The 18,699-nt window shown below is 52.2% G+C and overlaps 9 protein-coding genes across 9 annotated transcripts; 6 read left to right on the top strand and 3 right to left on the bottom strand.

Annotated features, from left to right (window-relative positions):
• Window positions 1-12: 12 nt before the first annotated feature.
• LAESUDRAFT_715979 (uncharacterized protein) lies at window positions 13-4,675 on the top strand (the record flags this gene model as incomplete). The annotated part of the gene is made up of 15 exons (XM_040907211.1): window positions 13-70; window positions 131-151; window positions 222-280; window positions 391-458; window positions 641-1,722; window positions 1,789-1,970; window positions 2,032-2,145; window positions 2,206-2,270; window positions 2,317-2,519; window positions 2,577-2,807; window positions 2,866-3,174; window positions 3,220-3,486; window positions 3,520-4,251; window positions 4,412-4,490; window positions 4,540-4,675. 15 exons carry the CDS (start codon window positions 13-15, stop codon window positions 4,673-4,675), a joined length of 3,606 nt encoding a protein of 1,201 aa, XP_040761576.1.
• A 1,650-nt stretch (window positions 4,676-6,325) lies between these two features.
• LAESUDRAFT_761674 (uncharacterized protein) lies at window positions 6,326-7,147 on the top strand (the record flags this gene model as incomplete). Its single annotated transcript, XM_040912960.1, has 1 exon — window positions 6,326-7,147. The coding sequence occupies one exon, from the start codon at window positions 6,326-6,328 to the stop codon at window positions 7,145-7,147; it is 822 nt and encodes a 273-aa protein (XP_040761575.1).
• A 361-nt stretch (window positions 7,148-7,508) lies between these two features.
• LAESUDRAFT_738135 (uncharacterized protein) lies at window positions 7,509-8,266 on the top strand (the record flags this gene model as incomplete). The annotated part of the gene is made up of 5 exons (XM_040910859.1): window positions 7,509-7,550; window positions 7,580-7,829; window positions 7,919-7,964; window positions 8,020-8,041; window positions 8,090-8,266. The coding sequence occupies 5 exons, from the start codon at window positions 7,509-7,511 to the stop codon at window positions 8,264-8,266; spliced, it is 537 nt and encodes a 178-aa protein (XP_040761574.1).
• An 803-nt stretch (window positions 8,267-9,069) lies between these two features.
• LAESUDRAFT_738134 (PIN domain-like protein) lies at window positions 9,070-11,226 on the top strand (the record flags this gene model as incomplete). Its single annotated transcript, XM_040910858.1, has 6 exons — window positions 9,070-9,093; window positions 9,148-9,489; window positions 9,540-9,655; window positions 9,711-9,888; window positions 9,949-10,996; window positions 11,069-11,226. 6 exons carry the CDS (start codon window positions 9,070-9,072, stop codon window positions 11,224-11,226), a joined length of 1,866 nt encoding a protein of 621 aa, XP_040761573.1.
• Window positions 11,227-12,477: 1,251 nt separating this feature from the next.
• On the bottom strand, window positions 12,478-13,119 carry LAESUDRAFT_761672 (uncharacterized protein; the record flags this gene model as incomplete). Its single annotated transcript, XM_040912959.1, has 3 exons — window positions 12,478-12,499; window positions 12,556-12,705; window positions 12,770-13,119. 3 exons carry the CDS (start codon window positions 13,117-13,119, stop codon window positions 12,478-12,480), a joined length of 522 nt encoding a protein of 173 aa, XP_040761572.1.
• A 125-nt stretch (window positions 13,120-13,244) lies between these two features.
• Window positions 13,245-13,938, bottom strand: LAESUDRAFT_761671 (uncharacterized protein; the record flags this gene model as incomplete). Its single annotated transcript, XM_040912958.1, has 2 exons — window positions 13,245-13,703; window positions 13,750-13,938. The coding sequence occupies 2 exons, from the start codon at window positions 13,936-13,938 to the stop codon at window positions 13,245-13,247; spliced, it is 648 nt and encodes a 215-aa protein (XP_040761571.1).
• A 531-nt stretch (window positions 13,939-14,469) lies between these two features.
• LAESUDRAFT_728851 (uncharacterized protein) lies at window positions 14,470-15,131 on the top strand. Its single transcript, XM_040909524.1, has 2 exons — window positions 14,470-14,587; window positions 14,648-15,131. The coding sequence occupies exon 2, from the start codon at window positions 14,860-14,862 to the stop codon at window positions 15,106-15,108; it is 249 nt and encodes an 82-aa protein (XP_040761570.1). The 5' UTR covers window positions 14,470-14,587; window positions 14,648-14,859; the 3' UTR covers window positions 15,109-15,131.
• Window positions 15,132-15,268: 137 nt separating this feature from the next.
• On the top strand, window positions 15,269-16,104 carry LAESUDRAFT_326799 (uncharacterized protein). Its single transcript, XM_040902031.1, has one exon. The coding sequence runs from the start codon at window positions 15,430-15,432 to the stop codon at window positions 15,862-15,864; it is 435 nt and encodes a 144-aa protein (XP_040761569.1). The 5' UTR covers window positions 15,269-15,429; the 3' UTR covers window positions 15,865-16,104.
• A 41-nt stretch (window positions 16,105-16,145) lies between these two features.
• On the bottom strand, window positions 16,146-17,903 carry LAESUDRAFT_704202 (diphenol oxidase-A2; the record flags this gene model as incomplete). The annotated part of the gene is made up of 5 exons (XM_040906541.1): window positions 17,623-17,903; window positions 17,250-17,574; window positions 16,785-17,197; window positions 16,354-16,730; window positions 16,146-16,289 (listed from the first exon to the last, which is right to left on the bottom strand). The coding sequence occupies exons 1-5, from the start codon at window positions 17,870-17,872 to the stop codon at window positions 16,146-16,148; spliced, it is 1,509 nt and encodes a 502-aa protein (XP_040761568.1). The 5' UTR covers window positions 17,873-17,903.
• Window positions 17,904-18,699: the final 796 nt, after the last annotated feature.

The following is an 18,699-nucleotide window of genomic DNA, read 5'->3' as shown; positions in this document are numbered from 1 at the left end:
TTGTACCCAACCATGAGATTGCGGAACCGGTCTATCCATCGCCTGCTGAAACAATTGACCGAGGTTCAAGGTTCGTGCCCTTATCGCCGCGTGACGCACTCAGATAATTCTGTCGTACTTGGACTGGCAGGCTCAGACGATCTCCGTGCTGGTGAGGAATGAATCAATGATGTAGATGGATGCGATGATCGTGATGATCTGAATGATAGCTGTAATGCTAGGTCTAATTCGATGTGGGAAGCTACTACCACCTACGAGCGCTTCCGCGTTGTTGACTGCTGTCCCGTCTTCCCTCCAGAGCATCATTTATTCGTTTTATTCCTCGTCTTATTCCTCGTCAACGGCGAGTCTCGCAGAATTTAGTCAATCGACGTGGGAATCATCAAATAGTACTGTCTCCGCCTCGCCGTCAAGTTGAACGTACAACAGACACCTTGGGGTGAACGCTCTCGACAAAGGTATGTACTTCGAACCGTATACGACACGCTGGAACTTCATGAATGCACGCCGTGTCCAGGCTGAACGCGCTGGTTTGCTACCTTGTTCACTTCGCTAGCGACACTCAAGACTCCACGTGCATGTTACGGTGTAGGTTATCGTGCCATTGGCTATCGGCAAGCACTGATCACAATTGTCGTAGCATGAAGCGCAGTGCAGCTGGCCAGAAACAGACACGAAAGTCATCTCGTGCTCAGCGAACGTTACATCCATCCGCCCAAATGCTTAAGAACGAGCAGGACCCAGCCCCGCATGACGAAGGTTCTCCTGGCCAAGACGATGGAAGCTCGCCGCAACCGGATCCTCTTACCAGTGATGAGTCGACGGTAATACAGCGTTCGGTTGATCCTTCTCGCAACTTCCATCATGAGAACAGGGACATGCGCACTTCTCCACGTCCGCCTTCATTGACACCGACAGCTCGCATGCTGCAGGGCAAACTAGACAACCAGCAGAAGCTCGTTTTACAACAGCAAACTGAAACTGCCGGTGGACTTCAAAGTCCTACGCTGTCGTGCGGTCAATTGCCTGCAAGCCTACCTGCCACGTCCGACATCCCTGCTCGCCATAAAACAATACAGAAAGGTCGATACTCTGTTGTGGAGACTGGGTCCTCGGCACGCTTGTCGGTTACCACAGAAAATTTTCCCGCAGATAACGGATTCAGTCAAGCGGCCGCAAGCCTCGTTTCGCCCAATATCCACGCGACCGGCCATCTCTCACGAAGTCCCTCTCGCGGCCTCCCTCAGAAATCGGACAGTCGCCCTTCTATGAGGGCTGGGTTGAAAGGGCTCATGCCGATCATGGAGGATCCATGCGCGGAATCGGTTGTGACGGCAGGCCAAAGACGAGGTACGCCTTTCAGAAGCGTCGATCAAGTATCGAGCAAGGCAGACGTCCGCGCACAATACGGTAGCAATCCTGATGGACCTGCCCCAGAAGGAAGGGTTGCTGACACTGAATGGAACTCCTACGATGACGATAACGATGATGACGGCGATGGAGGCGACAACGCCACCATACTGAAAGAGTTCGAGCTCATAGACTCCTCTTTTCAGGCTGTCGCAAAATGTTTGAACATATCCTTGGGGGACGTGCTTGCGCGCTATGACACCTACCGACTGGACTCAGAGGAGGAGCAGCTTGCGTATAAACTCTATGAAGGCTACTATTCGGAACACGTCATGGAAGAATCCAGCCGAGTGCCCGCAGCCACGAATGACAGTGCGTACTGCTCTCCGTCACATTATAACCCTTGTGTCTACCTACAACTCACGCCTGGTATGATAGACGAGAGCAATGACGCTGATCACATATACAACTGTTGGCGACAATTCCGACGCACCCATCCTATGACGTGGCCATCTATCATCAAGCTTGAAGACAGAATGTCTGACATCGCCATTGATGGCAATGCGCCTCAAGAACGCGAGCATCTGTCAAATTACTTCACGCAAAGGCTGACATCCTTGGTACGTTCTGCAGTGGCGGTTCTCTCTCATATATTCGCGTTCTAAGCTGTGAATTCTATAGCTCAACGCTCTTGCTGAGAATCACGGATTGCATTCCGTGCTGATCATGGCTGGGAATAACATCGTGAAGGATGGCGGGATAGGAATGGCGTACGAATCGTCGGAAAGTGAGGGAGTACGTGTCACGGTTGGCGCCGTTTCCGAGTCTACGATGCTGACAGCCACCTTCCCCTAGTTCCTACGCAAGCTCACCCACGCGTCAACCGATGAAGCCATTGGGCATCTCAAAGCTCATGTCTGGTACATCATCGTGTCGTTGCTTTGGGCGTATCTTACCTTGCGCCAGGCACAACCACTCCACTGCCCGCATCATTATGTCTTCCACTCTCATCCACAATGATTTTGCTTCAGATTGTGTGAACATGGGTGCGGACACAGGAGCTCCTCTGATTGCTCCCACAGAGCATGTCGATTGGCTGTCAGACGTCTCAGCCAAAGGGAAGCATGCTGCCTTGTCCGAAATAGAGGGCACATTTGAAGAACTATTACGTGCGCATTGTTCTGTTGGACTTTTTGTTCACTGACACAATGTTGTTTTTCCTGCAGGGACGAACGGCATGACTGAGAAATATAGAGGCAGCAAACATCTCTTACCAACCTTGTTTGATTTAGGCCTGGCATGTTTTAATTGGCCAGATGACGTTCCGTGGACCATTCTGTATGATGACAATGCTGGTCTAGCAGGTCTTGACCACACCCAGGTTGATCGCTTGTACTTCGCTCTCATTGAGGCTCCCCCAGAAGATCGCATCCATGTGGACAAGCATTCTTCGATAGGTGTGATACGACTTCCAGCCCACTCACCCAATCAATTCCTGACATTATGCTCTCGTAGGTGACAAAGGACCAGCTCATAATGGCTCCTTGGTTCTTCAAGGTGTTGATACCGCACGCAAGGGTCGACCCTGCCTCAAAGTGTTCATCGCACGAAGAGAAGATCATGAGGCTGTCTATACCAGCACTCATCAAGCCGACAATTCCGCCTCAGAGCATAACTGTGCATCTGTTCTTTATCGTGGCGCGAAGCGGGAGGCACAAATAGACGATCAAGTTGGTCCTTCCAAACGAATTCGTACTGCAGCAAATTCAAGCACCGGAGTGTCTGGGGTTCACGATCCTTCTGACTTGAACAAGGGACTGAAAGGTGAAGTGATTTACTGGCAGGCTGTCTAGATTTGTTAATGGATAGATGGAACAGGGAGACGCTCTGCAGTGGGGTGGCGACAGGGCGACGAAGGATCTCGCGCGACGTCTGGGCCCGAGTCATCAGAGGCACAGGCAAAACATGAACATGAAGCGGAAGGTACAGTCGCTCGCTCTTCACATGATCCAATAGTGCTGAATTCAGAAGTGGCACGTACACAATCTAAAGGAAAGCGGCGACAAATCGAGGAAGGATCCAAAACGACGTCGGGGCTGGGGTCATTCGAGGCACAGGCAAAACATGAAGCCGAAGGTACAGTTGTTCGCTCTTTACATCGTCCCATAGTGATTCATTCAGATCTAGAACGTACAGGCTCTGCAAGAAAGCGGCGACAAGTCGATGAAGGATCTCACACGACGTCGGGAGAGACGCGAGCACACCATAACGTCAGCACACTCAAGATTCATGTCCAACCGCCGACACCCGCGAAGCCTCTAGCTGCAGCCAGCTCAGAAATCAGCAAGTCCCTCGCCTCCCAGCAATCGATTGGGGCGAGTCGTGGAGCTGCTATAACGGAGAGGGCACCCTCTGGTTCTACCCAGTCAGCGGGGCGGGATGCACAAGCCATACAGGAGGACGTCAAGGACCGGAATGACTCCTCGGAGCTCTCTCGTCCAAGCTATGTGCACCCAATTGGGTCTGTTCACTACGGGACGGAGCACTACGCTGACGACCGGAGTGGGAGCCATGGTATTTTGGGGACCAGCACTGGGAATATCATATCCACGCCGCACATGCCCATCACAACTGCTGGCCATGCAGAAGCTGCAGTGCATTTACCTGACAACTCGCGCCACGACACCGTATTCAATACGGGGACGCCTTATGCGAATGTAGCCACGCTTATGCAGCCGGAGCTGGGTCGAAGCTATGTCCGGTACCCGCAGGAGGTCTTGGATCTGGCCGAGCAGGTTTGGGTCTTGAAGAACTCGGGAGCCATTGGGGCTATGGCTCGTAGAACGACCTCCGAACACAGATCCAGTGTTAGCAATGCGTTCGATGTGACATACGGCAGAGGTGTCTGAGCATCTTATCCTGTCCATTTCAACTTCAGGCCGAAGTTGACCTCGATGAGCGTATGTTGGCGAAAATGGCCTGAAGACATCGTGCAAGTCGGGCAATATGCTTTAGGGATGATTTACGAGTCGTGACGATACTTATTTCTACTCATCTATAGCAGAACGTACTCTTGTCCCTGTCATGTCTTGCATCGACGTACACCTCCTCCGGTATCTTGCTCATTATCTCACGGATCGGTATCTCATTGTACTTGATGTATGCAATCAATCTATTATTGTGCTACAGCACATTGTACACGACGCTTCGACAGTTCCTCAGGCCTCAAGCTGATGGACCAATCGGTTCTACGGTGCCGCAAGGCGCCAACCATACTGCGGCGGGGAAGGCAGGTGGCGGGCAAGGCAATGTGACGGGGTGGTGATGAGATGTCACAGGAAATAAAATCCGTGAAGGGAAACACGTTCGGTGAACATGTTGCAGGAACAATGCCCCGTAGACGCGACTTTCTGGGGTGCGGGTTTTAGCATGGTCAGAAAATGCAATAAATCAAGCCGCAAACCGATAAGAGTTGCGGGAGCTGTGAATGTCAATGTATAAGTCTTGCATTCGGAGAAGCGAGGGATTGGGGACCAACGACATGATTTCCTTCCCAGAACATCCAGCTCTCGGAATGGTCTTGATGCATATGACAATACCGTCCCGAAGCCAACAGCCAAGGATCAGTTGTGGTTCTAAAGACCAAGTGCGGTACCAGGTACTGACGAAGTGGATGAATAGCAGCATCAGAACCGAGGGCACTTAGGAGACTGGTGCAGCATGTGGCAAGTCCACTCGAAATGCGTGTCCCAGTCACGTGTGCGCGTCAAGCCTAAAGACGCCCCAGCAGCGATAACGTTCCTCCCTGGGCCTCGCGTCACCGTCCTATCCGCAGTCTGTACGCTCTGCAAATATGGCTTTCTTCATCTTGTCTGTTGCTAGGTCATCCGCCACGCCTGCCACTTGCTGTCTGCCCACGTGCTCCGATCCGCGTTGGGAGTAAAGAATAATCGTATGCAGCCACCGGGCGTCATCAGACAGTTGGACACTGAGCAGTGAGCACCCCGCTCACATCCTGATCAGTTCTCGGATCCTGCCCTGACAAAGATCGACAGCAATGAGCACAAGAAGGCTGGAGCCCGTGGAACGAAAGCTCACAAGCGCCCGCTCCGTTTCGGTGGCTGCAGGCGATCTTCTCATCCTGGTTTTTCCCGCTCTCTTGTTCCACCGTCCTGCTCATTATCTCATGCGACATATCTTCATCTTCGTCCCGGTATACATCACTGCAACAGCCTTAATCTCGACAGTCACTTCCATCGTGCCGAGCTGATCGAGCGCCAATCGGTACCTAACGTCTGTCTCGTCTCTGCTTATGTCCACCCTCTAGTTGTGTTGACTTTGCCTGTTGCCTCCTTGCTGTGCATACAGTGGGCTCGATTCTTCGCCCCACAACTCTTTGGGATTTCTGTCTGGAGGCAATAACCCTGGATTTCCTTCGCTTTGCCAATACGGGGCTCTGTATTGTTGAGACAGCGGTCCCGTCCGGTCGTGCTTCACGAGGGGCCAAGATAGCATGGAAAATGATAGAAAATAGAATGGAAGCCGGAGAAGTATGGTAGTGCAGGAAGAGGAAGTCAGGCGACTGAAGTCGATCGTAAGTGATATAAGTGGATAGCAACCATTCACAATCTAATCGCGCTTGTATGCCCTCCATCCCCACCCAACAAATAGCATGATACATATGCGGACCATATGAATACCCTCAGCTTCATATACAGCATACTATTGCCATCAACATCGCCTCCCTCGGCATATGCGTCGTCCTTGTCGCAGTCCACCGACTCGACGCGACCATCCTCACCGTCATTCATATTCCCCTTCCGCAGAGTCATCCAATTCTCGCCAGCATCTTCAGCCACATCTACGCCCGCGAAGTCGTGATGGACTTCGCTACCCTGCAGACACTATTAGATATAACGACAGCTCAGGTGATGACGAGGTGGATGCTGCGGAAGCGATCGGCACTGCTTTGTCCATGTCGACTGTGCTATACTCAGTTTTCCGGACAGCGTCCCCGGGGGTTGGCGCTGGTAGTAGTTCACGTCCATGCACTGCAAGCTCTACGACACCCACTGTATCAACCAGCCTACCAAAAAGGGCGCATACTGTGCGGAGCAGTCTGCGACCTCGTGCGTCATCCTCCCTTCCGCCTCCTGCCCCACCTCCTACGAAATCGCCACCGCTGACTCCGGTGCCAGCGCATGTTGCTGTGGAATTGACTGCAGAGCCAACATCCGCAGGTCACTTGAGAGCGTCTGAAAGCGGCCGAAGGAGAGGCGATTCTGTCAGCTCTGCAAGCCATTCGTGCACAAGTCCTGCAGGCCGCCTAGCGTCTCTGCAGGAGGAGAGGATGGAGGATCTATCGTCGCCTCCAAGCGAGACGACACCACTTCCCGCTCTCAGCGATGGATCTGTTCCGTCAAAGTCGAGAGTGTCCTTACATTCTGGAACATCATCGGTCACCTCCCATGAGTCACACTCATTGCCTCTTTTGCCATCTTCAGCGGGTTCACCGATAAACGCTCGTATTGCTGCACCTGTTACTGGGAGTGCCTCGGAGTCACCCTCGCCTCATAATGCCACGCAGCTCACGACCCCAAGGCCCAGAGGTGGTTCAGAATTTTCCGTGCGCTCAGAGGCTGCAGCACCCGCGGTTAGGCCATCGTTGATCAACACATCTCCTCACCTGGGTACCATCTCGCCGCGACGGCATAAGACTTCGATTGTACCGTCGAACACCTCTTTACCAACAGAGTCCACTGCTTCCGCCACCTCGATACCGAATACGGCCGTTTAACAGCATCCGCGTTATCTGCAAGCACTGTGTTGAGTTTGGGCATTGGCTCACGTAACAGAGAATCATCGCAGCCGGGCCGCTCTTCATCCACAGCTTCAGGTTTTTACTTCCCATCTGGGGCAACTACCATGCCCAATGACGCCTCCGCTCCGCGAAAACCGTCGATTCCCTCTCGCCTCGACCCTAATGTATCCCCTCTGATCTCGATCAACACTGCTTTAATGTTGCCCCGGTTGGGCCCAACGATGATCATGCCACTTGTCCGCCGCCAATACCTTACGGAAACATACCCGCTGCGCCGCTGGCCTGGCCATAACCTATGCGAAGAACACACCATATGACTTTTCTTCTCCGGCAGACGATGACTTCCAAGGCGGGCGCGTATATCACCCGCTGGCTGCATGTGCCGCAAGAGGTGTGGTCACAGGGCAGTGCAAGCTCACCAATATCCCGGAGAAGATTCGAGTGGTAGAGGTGCTATGCTCTGCGCTGGACGAACTGCAGTGTTGGCGCGTAGAATATTTCGGTGCAGGGAATGTGAGCAGCAGAATGGCGCTAGGGATTGGCAGCATTGGAAGAAAGGAGGACGAGCAGTGGCCGATGAAGTTGGAAGAGTTTGCGAGCGCGTGCGATGGAGTTGTGGGCAACTCGGGAAGAAGCTGGGCGTCGGGAGAAGGCTCTTGTGACAAAAAAAAGCAGTTGGGGTGAGTGCAGAATGCGTGGCAAGAGAGTTTCGTGTGATGTCGTGTTCCGTTTAGGCTACTTCGTGAGGTGGGAAGCTGACCTGGCAATCTGACAAGCTCACCAATGGGAAGAAGTGCGTCTTTCATATTAATGCTACTGATCAATATGTTCTATTACGCTGGTTTCAGTCTCGATTCGTCAGCGGTCTATGTCCAGGGATTGCCCAAGCTATATTAATGGGCGCAATTGCTCGATGAGCACGCGAAAGCTGCGTTGTCGGTGCCTCCCGCTCCGCTCTACATGGGCTTCCCTACCGAGGTTCGGACTGCGCTCGAGTTCAAGCTGCGGCACGCGTCCGAGTTCTTCGCCAAAGTCGTGCTCACCTTCATCACTCGGGAGAAGGCTTTTGTGACCACAAAAAAGCAGTTGGGGTGAGTGCAGAACGCGTGGCAAGAGAGTTTTGTGTGATGTTGTGTTCCGTTTAGGGTAACTTCGTGAGGTGGGAAGCTGACCTGGCAATCTGACAAGCTCACCAATGAGAAGAAGTGCGAGTTCAATCGTTGCTACTCTGACCCTACTTTCCAAGTTGTTCGGGCTGTCATACGAACGTATACACGGCTTCGCGTTAATGTCCGCAAGCATTCGTAAGGTTAGGTCTACTCGATTAAATCTCCCAGTTGCCGCGGCATTTCCATATCAAGGCGATTCCTGCTACCTACCCCTGTACGAAATATCAGAAACGCACCATGTTTTGATGTGATAGACACATTTTCTGGCCGTTTCACCCTAGTCCACGAACATGCTGGAGACGGCTGCTCAACATGGCATGACCAAAGTCAATAATTTAGTGCGTCAGTACTACGTGGCTCGTAGTCCGAGGTGAAATACTCTTAGTTTTGATCATCAAAACTTCGACACAGATCATCATGAATGACGGCTTTACATGATATGACCCAAGTCGTTCTTTATGTGTCTCGGTCTCGGGTCAATCCTAATCACTCCCACCGGTCCGTCTGACTCCATGAACTTTGACTCTTGAAATTTGAATGTTGACTCAAGATTCTTGTAAAGCAATGTCTGGCGATCATGTTTCCGTCGCGTTAAAAGGACCTGACACACTCACGCTTCGTCGACTCGACGTTCTCATCCTTACTACTTTAACCTTGACCCTGCAATCCATCTATAAGACCACATATAGATCAGCCCTTCTTACGCCGAACCACGTCCGTACTCGCATCATGGGCGTGCAAGGATTATGGCAGGTGAGTCTCAGAGAAGAGTTTATAAGACTTCGATGAACACATCCTGTCATGCAGATCTTGCACAAGGCGGGGCAGTCACGCTCGTTAACACACCTCGCTGTCGTGGATGGCTTTGAGGAGAACGAGTCAGGAAGGCGAGCCTACTGGGTAGGAATTGATGCAAGTATATGGTGTTATCATGTTAGCCACGTCAAGGGTGGAAAGAACCCCGAACTACGCACGCTGTTCTTCCGCTTGCGACGTCTAGCAGAGCTTCCTCTCGTTCTCCTCTTTGTGTTGGATGGTCCTGAGCGGCCGAAGATAAAGAGGGGGAGCAGGGTGGGCAAGTCAGGCTTTCATAAGCTGACTGCTGGTCTGAAAAAACTTCTTGACATTTTCGGGATGGAATGGCGGATCGTGAGTATCTGGCACCAAACTCCTGTAACTGAGCTGATTTTCTATCCCAGGCACGAGGAGAGGCTGAAGCCGAGTTGGCATACCTCAATCAGACTGGGGTAATAGATGCTGTCATGACTGATGACGTCGACGCCCTCGTTTTTGGTGCTCGGACTATCATAAGGAAGTGCGTCCATTCCCCGCCTGGCCATTGCCTGAGACTGAAATCCATCTGTGTCCAGTTCCAGTCTCAATCTATCGGGAAATAAGGCATATCCAGCACTCAACTCAGCAGGAAAGCTCAGCCAGCACCATGTCATGGTGTACACCATCGATCTAATTCGCACTCATTCGGATGTTTCTCTATCCAGAGGCGGGTTGATACTTTTCGCCCTTTTGTCCGGGGGGGACTATGGCAATGTAAACAGTTTCAAAGCATTATACGTGACTCACAAATTCTGATTACAATGGATGTTTTAGGGCTTGAGAGGCTTTGGTCCTCAGATATCTCATGCATTGGCTCGATTGGGATTCGGCGACACGCTCCTCAATGCATATCAACAGCATGACCAGCGGGATTTGTTTCCATTCCTCGCACAGTGGCGTGCAGATTTGAACACCGAGCTCAAGACAAACGCTCGAGGTCTCCTACGCTATTCCTATCCATCCCTGCACATACCGGACCACTTCCCAAATGTGCAGCTACTGCGGAGCTATGTGAACCCACTAAACAGTGCCAGTGGTGGCCGTCAAGGCGGAGGTGCTCTACGAGATAATGCTGAACTAAATATCCCAGAGGCCGCAGCATTTTGCGAAACTTACTTTGACGAGTGGGGCTACCGGTCTGCAATCGTAAAGCGGTTCCGAGATCTGATATGGGAGGCTGCTATAATACGTATCGTTCGACGTGCGGCGTTGGAAGCTGACAAAGAGGAGGTGGCAAAAAGACTCAAAGCTGGTCGGGGTGGTGTTACCATTAAAGGCCCCCTCACTCCCTCACGAGATGATGCCTTTGGAACGCCTTCCTTATTTGTCAACAGATACCTCAACCCGAGCGATGTTAACTGTCGAACTGCAGTATTCGTTAACGGAGACAACCATGCATCTCGGCCGACCCATGTCCATGATTCGAATCTAATCAAGAGGGTAGTCGGCTCTCGCCGGCATGTTTCCACGGACAACATCCTCGAATATCGAGTAGAGGTTGATCCGGCACAGTTAGTCTCTTTGGCCCACTCGGGCATTAGAGGAAAACACGCTGAGCCTTCCGGCAATGTCAGAAATGCAGGACCTGCCATAAAACTGCCTCCAGACCCGCGTAGCATTATGAAGATGTGGATACCGGCTTCAATGATGCGCCAGGTGCATCCAGAGCTCGTGGAGGACTATAATACTGGTATGGAAGCAAAGCGGACCAAAACGAATGTCACCAGAACACACAAGAAGCAGCAGCTCGAAGAGAATGAGGCTGCACAGGAAGCCAAGAGGATAGCAGGGGCAGGGAAACGAAAGAGATCTCCAAAGCACGGTGCGGTCGATGAGGACAACCAGTCACAACGCCTCCAAACTGCATTCACGGATGAGGCCAACATCATTGAAGTTAACGGTGACAATGAGGACACTGCACCATCAGAAGCCCCAGAACCAGCGACGAAGAAGCGTCGATACTACCCCTCCGCAGAGCCTTCATCATCTCACTCTACTGTCAGCCGCAGTGCGTTCTTGCGAAATGTTTCCGTCATAATCGACCTAATGTGACGTTGGTCGTCGTATCGAAGACCGCAGAGTCCGACGCGTTGACAGCGCTCGTAATCCGATAGTTACACCGTCGTTTTCAGATGTTCATCCTCACCGTCTTCCCCCCTCATCCTCATCCTCCAACTTCTCCCCATTCCTCTTCCGCGTCTTCCTCTTCGTGGTGCTCACCTTCCGTCCCTTTTCATTCTTTGCCCCGCTTGCTTTCTAAGCCACCGTTGCGATCTCCGTGACCCACCCCTCCAGGTCCGTATTCTTCCCCTTCGCAAGGGTTGAGAAAAGGTTGAGGACCTCAGTTCCTTTCTCCACACGATCCTGCCCGAAGCGATGGTGTCGAACGCGGGCGTCGCGAGGATGAGCGGGATACCCTTGGTGCGCGGGTCTGAGAGGATGTAGGCAAAGGTAGTGAGGCCGAGCTCACCGTTGCAGGCGCATTGTATGATCATATATTTACTGAGACGTTGCTATGAAGTATAATCACATACAGCCCGACGTTTTGGTGCTGGTCCTGTTTGCTTCCCAGAGCAGCTTTGAGTCGTTGATGTGCATGCCGCAGAGGTACTGCAGACCGACTTGGCTTCCAAACTCGGTTAGAGATGCAAGTGAGAGCGGTCCAGGTTGGCCACCCACTCGTGTCGCTGCAACAAAGGCGTCGTCAATTGAGTTCGACGCTTTTGAGGGCCTGCGGTAGCGCAACTTACTTCAATCATCTTTCGTTCTCATATCGTAACCTTGCACAACCGATAGAGATGAGATGTTGCTTGTGTATGAAATCCGATACTACATACCGCAGCGACCGTATGACCTGAAATTTTTACTCAGACAATTTGTGCCGATAAGTCGAGATTTGAGTCACGTACATGTATCTAGGCAGACTCCGGCTCTGCTCTTGTCCTCTAACTGCTTGATGATCTCCCTCCAGCTCTGAGAAGCGCGGGCCAAGTACACTTCCTGCACCGGCCTTGTGGTCATCCGCTCGCTCGATTAGGTGCATAGACAGAGCAGGAAATAGCGGACCGTGTTCTCCAGAATGATCACCACTGCCTTAGTCTCCTTACGTGCTCTATTGATACACTCGGCAATGAAGGAGAGATACTTCTGCCGTTGCTCAGCTGACGGATGAACCCGGGCTAACATTTTGTCAGATGTGTCAGCCACGAGATTGTGACAGTCGGTGACAGTGGAATCTCACTGGAAGTTGTGAAGATGTAGACCAAGATCTTCGAATATCTTCAACTCATCCAGAAAGTATTGTTATGACTTCTCTCGCTTCTTTCTGCAAGCAGGAATGATCAATCACTTGCCATGGGAAGAACAATCAAAAGTGCATACTTGTCGGGGTTGCCAAGGTTTATGAAGTAGTTTTGATGTGGCAGTATATGACATGCGCTATATCCAAACGCTTTCATGAGTGACTTGGCGAGGCGATAGACTCGCTGGTCAGGGGCGATGAAGCCCAACTTCGCTGTGACTTGTCGAACACTGCAAAGCATTCGCACTAGTAACGAGTCAGTCACCACGGTAGCCTCATTACATTTGCTTTCACCCAACTGCCGCGGCATTCACGATGGTATTCTCAACTTCGCCTGCATCTGAGACATGTGGGCCGATCTTCCACGCGATTACAGTCTTCGGAGCAAAATCGGTAGAAACGGGCTTGCCAGCCATAGGTTTTTGACTCACCCGCTTCGATTTCGGTACCTCATTTTCAACATCCTCGAGCAGACTTTCTCCCGAATCCTTGAATGCTACTTTGGCTGATGTCCGCGTCTTTTCCTTTCGCGCACGTTTGGCTGGTCTGGACCTATCCGTCGCCGCTCCTGCTATCTCCTCAGTGTATTTTACGGAATTGCGAGCACCCTTCCCAGCTATTACGACTCGGATTGCAAAGGCCATACGGGCGCTCCGGCACAGAGGAAGTGCAGACAATTGCGGTCGCGTCGGACGCGCGGCGAGGTCCGTTAGCGCTCGTCAAACGCGGCCACGTGATCTGGGTGACGCGTTTTCGGAAGTGGCGCGGATCAGCCACGCCAAACTGCTCCACTACCGTTGACTCCAGAGTTCAGTGACGGAACGGTACTAGCGATTAGAGCGACTGTCATAGTCCTTGCTGGCCTGGTATTCGACCCGCGATCTCGCAGCCCTAGACCACCCCGTGGACGGTCATCATAATCGTGCAGCAGACGCCTCTTCATGAATACGGAAGCACGGTTGTTCTTCGCGGAGAGCTTTTCGCGGAGATAGTCCATGACGCTCTTGCTCGAGGTTGTCAGGTCCTGGAGCTTGAACTCGGCAGAAGCTGTGGCAGACTTGGAGGCAAGCGTTTCGAGAGCGATAAAGGGCGTAGAGCTTGCTGAGGTAATTAAGGAGGGTGCATTGAGGGTTGACGACGGTGCGATACCGAGGATCTGAGAGATGGCCTTGGCCAACTTGGCAGCAAGGCCTTTTGATGCGAGTGTCGGGCACGATGGGCGCGATGTCTAGGTCATTATGAGGTTTTTGATAAGCGTGTGCATAATGTAGAACGGGCGTACGGGCATGATACAACAGTCGTCGTTTCAGTGGTTTGTGCACAGCGAGAGCCATTTCTGCACGTTCCCTTCTCTTGCTCTTCTTCGGCTTTGAACGCTCGCCTTCGGCCTGCTCATCTACACCTTTGTCCGAGGACACAGTCTCCGCCTGCGCTATCGGCTTCACGAACCCATCAACATCCATGATGCAAGAAAGAGTGAGCACGAGTTTTTATGTGGGTGACTTGGATCAATACATTTTGATTTAGTGTAGTGTGAAGGACCCACAAAGTACGAACGATGAAACCAGACTCTGGAACCGCTCCAAACTCAATGAAGCTTTCATCAGTGTAAATGTGATTCCATGATTGATGATTTTTGAGATTCTGAGAGCCTTGAGTCAATTATTTGAGACATTGAACGTTGATCACGAATTCAAAATGCTTGATCTGTTGTCCGAAGGAGCCCATTCAACGTTTGGTCAAGCAAACGTGACTGTGAGATTGAGATCGCGGCGCATGCCGCACTCAACATCCAATGACGTTTGAGTCAGTACGGTTGACTCAACATAACAGTGGCGAGTCCGCAGCATCCGGGACCCAAAACACCGCCTCGTGCTTGGAAAGTCAATGATGCTAACCGGATATGGTAATCTAGCGTGAAATCACGGAGAGAAGTCTCCAGTGAGATGTCGTCAGGCATCCGGCAGTTGCCGAAAGGGCGCAAGTCCAACCTTCATCACTTCATCCCCGACACTCGCTCTTCCATCTGCCAAATCTTTGACCGTGTGGCCTCGAATATACTTGATGCCAACTTCGCATGGGTAGATAATCCCCCAATATCTTGCGCTAGAGGTGCTACTGAATTGCTGGCATACATCATCAACGCTATTTCAAAACTAACTGACTTGATAGAACCTGGTTTTGTGACAGTCTATCTGGACGACTGATACACGGAATGAAGATATCTGCGGCTCATGATTAAATGCGAGTTACTTCAAATATGCGAGCCTTTATCAAACGCATTCCTCTTAGTTTTATTTCTCGATCTGCCGGCCCGCCTGCATTCGCCGTTCTGCCGCCGGGGCGCAGGCTTCCTCCCAGGAACAGTGTCCCTCGCTGGATATATGGGAGCACATCATCGACGTGCTCAGTCACGGATGCAAGATCCTGTTCCCGTGCATCTAAAACCCCATAGATTGCGGCTCTACCGGGGCATGCGCTCACCTGCACCCCTCTACAAAGCTCTTCTGTTCTCGCGACGTGTTCTCTTCGGCATTATACTGTGTAGCTCTCTTGGGATAGTCCTGTTTGTCTTCGAACTCCAGATTTTGGCGGATCCGCCCGATCTCACGCAGAGTCTGGATGAACGTTAGCGTCCTGACCTGCTGACCGTCCCCGAGGGCATGTAAGTATAGTTTGGCTCTCAAAGGGCTAACTTAGAAGAGCGACTTCGAGAAACGAACGAAGCTTACCACCCTGGATTCTTTCCTGACACTCTGAACATAAAACGTGGAGAATGTTCGCTTTGATGCTAACGAGGACATCTACACGGTCGTATGTGCACACGGCTATCTACGTACGCCCAGCGGCGAGCATGCGCTGACGTCAATGGGAGGAGCCCCAGAGTCAGTTTTGACTTCTCATCTCTCTCCGTCTGATCCTGTCTACGTTCAGAGCCTCGCCGTGCAGGGCTGATGCGACACCGTGCAGGGCCCTACTTAAGGCGGTTGCACGTCTCACCGAAGCCTCAATTGCGCAAGCTGGTGTGCGACTGTCTCGAGTGGGAGTCGCAAGCCCTGATCGAGTTCCTGAACAGCCGGGACACCGCAGCTGGTATAAAACACTTGTGTATATTGTTGCTCACCCTCCACTATGGTGCATTTCCTTGCGCTATGAGGTCGTCTTCATATTTCAGCGCCCTCAGTTTATCCCATATGGCCCGGCTACAGTTCCCTGCAGTTCACCCTTCCCGACCATGCCACTCTTGCCCCGTTTCCTGGAATTCTTATGGCCATCTCCTCAGCGGTATCAGAGAACATGACCATTGTCATCCACCCCGACCAGGTCAAGGGCCAAGAGCTGGTGCAGACGACGTACTCAGCAGACGCAACATTCTTGACTCAGATTGATTCGGCATCGCTCCGAAACTGTTGGTGGCGTTCCATCTCATCAGTGACGGAATGCAAGTCTTTCGAGTTGGCGAGGCGCGCGTTAGAGCAACGTTCTTTCACGATCGCGAGCACAACCCGGAGGCACACTGGCTATGATACAGTCATGTCGCCAAAGTGAAGACGCTGAACCTTGTGGCGCCTTTTCTTTCTTCGCAGTAAATTAGAACCGCCATTCAAGTTTGTAGTAAGAAATTAATGATCACATTCATGCAATACACGCAGACCGCCGAATGTCACATTCAGAATCCCTCTCCCAAGTCCGGACCATCCTCATCCAGGTCTCCACCTTCCTGAATCTCTTTCGCGAGCTCCTTCTCGCGCTCCCGCGCGCCCTCCGCGGCAGCAAGTTCTTTCCGGTGCGCGTTCAATGGATACCGCATAGCCTATCGCACATCGCAGGTCAAAGACTATACCAAACCACGCGATAGCACAGCCGTCGATGCTCACCTTCACGCTCTGGTTGTGCAGCTCCAAGCAGTACGTGATCCGACGCGCGAATACGTCGCTCACCTCGGGCCCGTACCCGCTCTTCTGGCCGCCGCACTCCATCCACCCTTTCTCGTGCACGATACGGCCCTCGATGACGCCGTCGCGGATCGCCTTGCCGACGATGTACTCCGCGTCCTCCTCCGAGTCGAGGTGGAGCTTGACGCAGATGTCCCGGAGCGAGATGCGCGAGTACGAGAGCGAGAGCCGCCGGATACCGGTCTTGATCACGTTCTGCCGCAGCCGCACGATCAGCGTGTACGTCCGGTCCTTTTCGAACTGCGCAGCGTGTTTCGAGAGCGTGGACTGAAATTGCGAGAGCGAGCCCATGCGGACCGCTGTCAAGGCTATGAGATTACTGGCCGTTCGGGTGACGCAAACCCGGTACGCACCTTTGACGATCTCGAAGTATCCGTTCAAAGCCTTCTCCAGCACCGGATGCCTGAACAGACTTCGGTCCGGGATCTCACCCATCAACAGGTCCACCACTACAGACAGCTTGTGTACTGCTTGGTAGAATCCAGGCGCCGTCTTGGCCGGCGGCGCTCGCCTGATGGCTTGCTGCAAATTTGTGTGGGCAGCCGTGTAGTTCAACTGAACTGCCTTGATTCGGCCGAGGTAGTAGTGGTAGCGAGCGTACTGCGGGTTCGCGGCGGATACGGGGAACGTCGTCTTGGACACGAGCTTGTCTGCCTGGTCATAGAGGTTGTAGTTCAGGTAGCTCCGAAGCAAGCGGTTGATGAGCGACGCTTGCGTCTCGTCGTCGTGACGTAATGATGCAGTCCGTTGGGCAGCCAGGAAGAGACTGCGTAAGGTGAACATTTGCTATAAGCGTGGAGAGTGGGTAAAAGACGTACGGACGTGCATCAGCAAGCTCTCCGCCGAGCTCGTACGTCCGCTCTAGCGCGTACCACACTTTGGCCGCAATCGGGTCCATACTGCGTCGGTTGAGCGACTGCATCCTCTGTATAGTCTCATGTGCGAGCTCCATAGCTCGCGGGTATGCACTCGGCGACGCGAGGAGGTGATGCAGGATGAGCAGACGGAAGTAGATTTCACTCTCTGGTACGGGTTCCGGCTGCGCGTGCTTGGGTTGAGGGGCGGAGTCAACTTCCATAAGGCCCTCCTGCTCCGCTGCACCTGGTATCCACGAGAGAAGAGCCTTCTTCGACGGAGAGTCCGCTAGCATGGTCTGAGAAGCATGATGCAAGGTATTGTGTGACCGCGTACCATTGGTGTATATCTCATCAATGGCATCATGGAGCACCTTGTCATCCAGCTTTTTGCGCAGCGCACCAAGTGTACGAAGAACGCGGTGCGTAAAGCGCGGCTCGAGTGTTGAGACCGCTCGCTCGATGAGCGCGACATTGGACTTGATCTCCTCGACTGGAGATAGTGGCTGCTTGGATTCCTCTTCCTTTTTCTCTTCGACCTCGCCGTTCGGCATTTCGTCAACGGGTTTCATTTCGACATCATCCATCGCGAAAGCAGTTCAATGGGGTGAGAAACAGGACAGTCGAGATAGAGTTGGCTGCATTACTGCACGAATACGCAGGTGTACGCGTTCATCCGCTCGTACAGGCATTTCGTTCACACGATCACGCTTCCCGCAATCCCATCAATGGATTTATTTTCGTTTTCGTTTCCGGCTGCAGCACTTGGTTTTCAACTTCTCCATATCCCTGGTTCCTGGGAGCTCACAAATCATAAACATCATAAGCCAGAACTATAGATTGACTGTCTGTATGCAATGATAGCATAAAATAGGCGTTCTAGCCACGTTATAGGCGTGGTAGGCAGCAAAGAAATTGCCACAAGAATTATAAAACAAGCCCCATTGCTATGGCTTACGTTCAGACATGGGGGGAAACTCGACTCGGCCATCACCGGCCTTCTTGTGCCACGTCTGTTTTAGGAAGGTGCATCGTATCATGTGATGCGAGAACGCCTTTAGCGCCGGCTAGCTGCTCTTACCGTTCAACGTTCATTCATCACGACTGCAGAAACAGCGGCCACGGACACGCCAGAATGCCATCTCTCGCTTTATGCGATTTTCCTTCAGGGAAGGAAGTCTGGCATTTCTGGCCCATTGTGCTTCGAATCGCAAATGAGCTTTCATAATTTTTCGTCTCGTTGTCCATTAGATCTACAACACGGTAACAATGGACTGAACAAGGTGCAGACGGTGTCTACACGAACACAACGTGCATACATCAATGTCCAACCCACGTCGTCCCGAGAAAAGCCCGATATATATTAGCAGGGTATACATGAACGACGTAGAGCAGCGACATTCAACCGATGACA

The sequence above is a fragment of the Laetiporus sulphureus genome, assembly GCF_001632365.1.
Source record: "Laetiporus sulphureus 93-53 unplaced genomic scaffold LAESUscaffold_37, whole genome shotgun sequence".
Classification (NCBI taxonomy): domain Eukaryota; kingdom Fungi; phylum Basidiomycota; class Agaricomycetes; order Polyporales; family Laetiporaceae; genus Laetiporus; species Laetiporus sulphureus.
This window is presented reverse-complemented; position numbering and strand designations above follow the sequence as displayed.

Coding starts and splice junctions, on each gene's coding strand:
- LAESUDRAFT_728851 (XM_040909524.1), top strand. CDS start 14,860: ATGGGAGCACATCATCGACGTGCTCAGTCACGGATGCAAGATCCTGTT.
- LAESUDRAFT_326799 (XM_040902031.1), top strand. CDS start 15,430: ATGCGACACCGTGCAGGGCCCTACTTAAGGCGGTTGCACGTCTCACCG.